We start from the raw sequence: 3,186 nt of genomic DNA, 5'->3' as shown, positions 1-3,186 counted from the left end.
GCCGCAAATCAGGACGGAGACGACGCTAATCAGGACGGAGACGCCGCAAATCAGGACAGAGAGGCCGCAAATCAGGACGGAGACGACGCTAATCAGGACGGAGACGACGCAAATCAGGACAGAGAGGCCGCAAATCAGGACGGAGACGACGCTAATCAGGACAGAGAGGCCGCAAATCAGGACAGAGACAACGCAAATCAGGACAGAGAGGCCGCAAATCAGGATGGATACGACGCAAATCAGGACAGAGAGGCCGCAAATCAGGACAGAGAGGCCGCAAATCAGGACGGAGACGACGCTAATCAGGACGGAGACAACGCTAATCAGGACAGAGAGGCCGCGAATCAGCACAGAGAGGCCGCAAATCAGGACAGAGAGGCCGCAAATCAGGACAGAGAGGCCGCAAATCAGGAGGAGACGCCACAGATCAGGACAGAGAGGCCGCTAATCAGGACAGAGAGGCCGCTAATCAGGACAGAGAGGCCGCAAATCAGGACGGAGACGACGCTAATCAGGACGGAGACAACGCTAACCAGGACAGAGAGGCCGCAAATCAGGATGGAGACGACGCTAATCAGGACGGAGAGGCCGCTAATCAGGACGGAGACAACGCTAATCAGGACAGAGAGGCCGCGAATCAGGACAGAGAGGCCGCAAATCAGGACAGAGAGGCCGCAAATCAGGAGGAGACGCCGCAAATCAGGACAGAGAGGCCGCTAATCAGGACAGAGAGGCCGCTAATCAGGAGGAGACGCCGCAAATCAGGACAGAGAGGCCGCTAATCAGGACAGAGAGGCCGCAAATCAGGACGGAGACGACGCTAATCAGGACGGAGACGACGCAAATCAGGACAGAGAGGCCGCGAATCAGGACGGAAATGTGCCGAATGAGGACGGAGACGCCGCAAATCAGGACAGAGAAGCCGCAAATCAGGACGGAGACCACGCAAATCAGGACGAAGACGACGCAAATCAGGACGGAGACGACGCTAATCAGGACGGAGACGACGCTAATCAGGACGGAGACGACGCAAATCAGGACGGAGACGACGCAAATCAGGACGAAGACGACGCAAATCAGGACGGAGAGACCGCAAATCAGGACGGAGAGACCGCAAATCAGGACAGAGAGGCCGCAAATCAGGAGGAGACGCCGCAAATCAGGACAGAGAGGCCGCAAATCAGGTCGGAGAGGCCGCAAATCAGGACGGAGAGGCCGCAAATCAGGAGAGAGAGGCCGCAAATCAGGAGAGAGAGGCCGCAAATCAGGACGGAGAGGCCGCAAATCAGGACGGAGACAACGCAAATCAGGACAGAGAGGCCGCAAATCAGGAGAGAGAGGCCGCAAATCAGGAGGAGACGCCGCAAATCAGGACAGAGAGGCCGCTAATCAGGACAGAGAGGCCGCAAATCAGGACGGAGACGACGCTAATCAGGACGGAGACGACGCAAATCAGGACAGAGAGGCCGCGAATCAGGACGGAAATGTGCCGAATGAGGACGGAGACGCCGCAAATCAGGACGGAGACAACGCAAATCAGGACAGAGAGGCCGCAAATCAGGAGAGAGAGGCCGCAAATCAGGACGGAGAGGCCGCAAATCAGGACGGAGACGACGCACTTCAGACGATGGCGAACGCCGCGACGGAAATGTGCCGAATGAGGACGGAGACGCAGCAAATCAGGACAGAGAGGCCGCAAATCAGGATGGATACGACGCAAATCAGGACAGAGAGGCCGCAAATCAGGACGGAGACGACGCTAATCAGGACGGAGAGGCCGCGAATCAGGACGGAGAGGCTGCAAATCAGGACGGAGACGACGCAAATCAGGACGGAGAGGCCGCAAAGCAGTGCAGCATCTCCTCCTCCTGTGCTGAGGGGATGTTACAGTGTATCAGTGCAGCATCTCCTCCTCCTGTGCTGAGGGGGTGTTACAGTGTATCAGTGCAGCATCTCCTCCTCCTGTGCTGAGGGGATGTTACAGTGTATCAGTGCAGCATCTCCTCCTGTGCTGAGGGGGTGTTACAGTGTATCAGTGCAGCATCTCCTCCTCCTGTGCTGAGGGGGTGTTACAGTGTATCAGTGCAGCATCTCCTCCTCCTGTGCTGAGGGGGTGTTACAGTGTATCAGTGCAGCATCTCCTCCTCCTGTGCTGAGGGGGTGTTACAGTGTATCAGTGCAGCATCTCCTCCTCCTGTGCTGAGGGATGTTACAGTGTATCAGTGCAGCATCTCCTCCTCCTGTGCTGAGGGGGTGTTACAGTGTATCAGTGCAGCATCTCCTCCTCCTGTGCTGAGGGGATGTTACAGTGTATCAGTGCAGCATCTCCTCCTGTGCTGAGGGGGTGTTACAGTGTATCAGTGCAGCATCTCCTCCTCCTGTGCTGAGGGGGTGTTACAGTGTATCAGTGCAGCATCTCCTCCTCCTGTGCTGAGGGGGTGTTACAGTGTATCAGTGCAGCATCTCCTCCTCCTGTGCTGAGGGGGTGTTACAGTGTATCAGTGCAGCATCTCCTCCTCCTGTGCTGAGGGGGTGTTACAGTGTATCAGTGCAGCATCTCCTCCTCCTGTGCTGAGGGGATGTTACAGTGTATCAGTGCAGCATCTCCTCCTCCTGTGCTGAGGGGGTGTTACAGTGTATCAGAGCAGCATCTCCTCCTGTGCTGAGGGGGTGTTACAGTGTATCAGAGCAGCATCTCCTCCTCCTGTGCTGAGGGGGTGTTACAGTGTATCAGTGCAGCATCTCCTCCTCCTGTGCTGAGGGGTGTTACAGTGTATCAGTGCAGCATCTCCTCCTCCTGTGCTGAGGGGGTGTTACAGTGTATCAGTGCAGCATCTCCTCCTCCTGTGCTGAGGGGGTGTTACAGTGTATCAGTGCAGCATCTCCTCCTCCTGTGCTGAGGGGATGTTACAGTGTATCAGTGCAGCATCTCCTCCTCCTGTGCTGAGGGGGTGTTACAGTGTATCAGTGCAGCATCTCCTCCTGTGCTGAGGGAATGTTACAGTGTATCAGTGCAGCATCTCCTCCTGTGCTGAGGGGATGTTACAGTGTATCAGTGCAGCATCTCCTCCTCCTGTGCTGAGGGGATGTTACAGTGTATCAGTGCAGCATCTCCTCCTCCTGTGCTGAGGGGGTGTTACAGTGTATCAGTGTAGCATCTCCTCCTGTACTGAGGGGATGTTACAG

The 3,186-nt window shown here is 56.1% G+C and overlaps 1 protein-coding gene across 1 annotated transcript in view; it reads left to right on the top strand.

Moving 5' to 3' along the window:
• The window catches only part of LOC138771225 (octapeptide-repeat protein T2-like), an 855-nt gene extending 135 nt beyond the window's left edge, over positions 1 to 720 (top strand). Inside the window, exon 1 of the mRNA XM_069950792.1 lies at positions 1 to 720. This exon is cut by the window's left edge and continues 135 nt beyond it. Within this exon, the coding sequence (XP_069806893.1) occupies positions 1 to 720 (720 nt within the window).
• Positions 721 to 3,186: the final 2,466 nt, after the last annotated feature.

The sequence above is a fragment of the Dendropsophus ebraccatus genome, chromosome 1, assembly GCF_027789765.1.
Source record: "Dendropsophus ebraccatus isolate aDenEbr1 chromosome 1, aDenEbr1.pat, whole genome shotgun sequence".
Taxonomy (NCBI): Eukaryota; Metazoa; Chordata; class Amphibia; order Anura; family Hylidae; genus Dendropsophus; species Dendropsophus ebraccatus.
The sequence above is the reverse complement of the archived record's forward strand: the minus strand, read 5'-3'. Positions and strand labels throughout refer to the sequence as shown.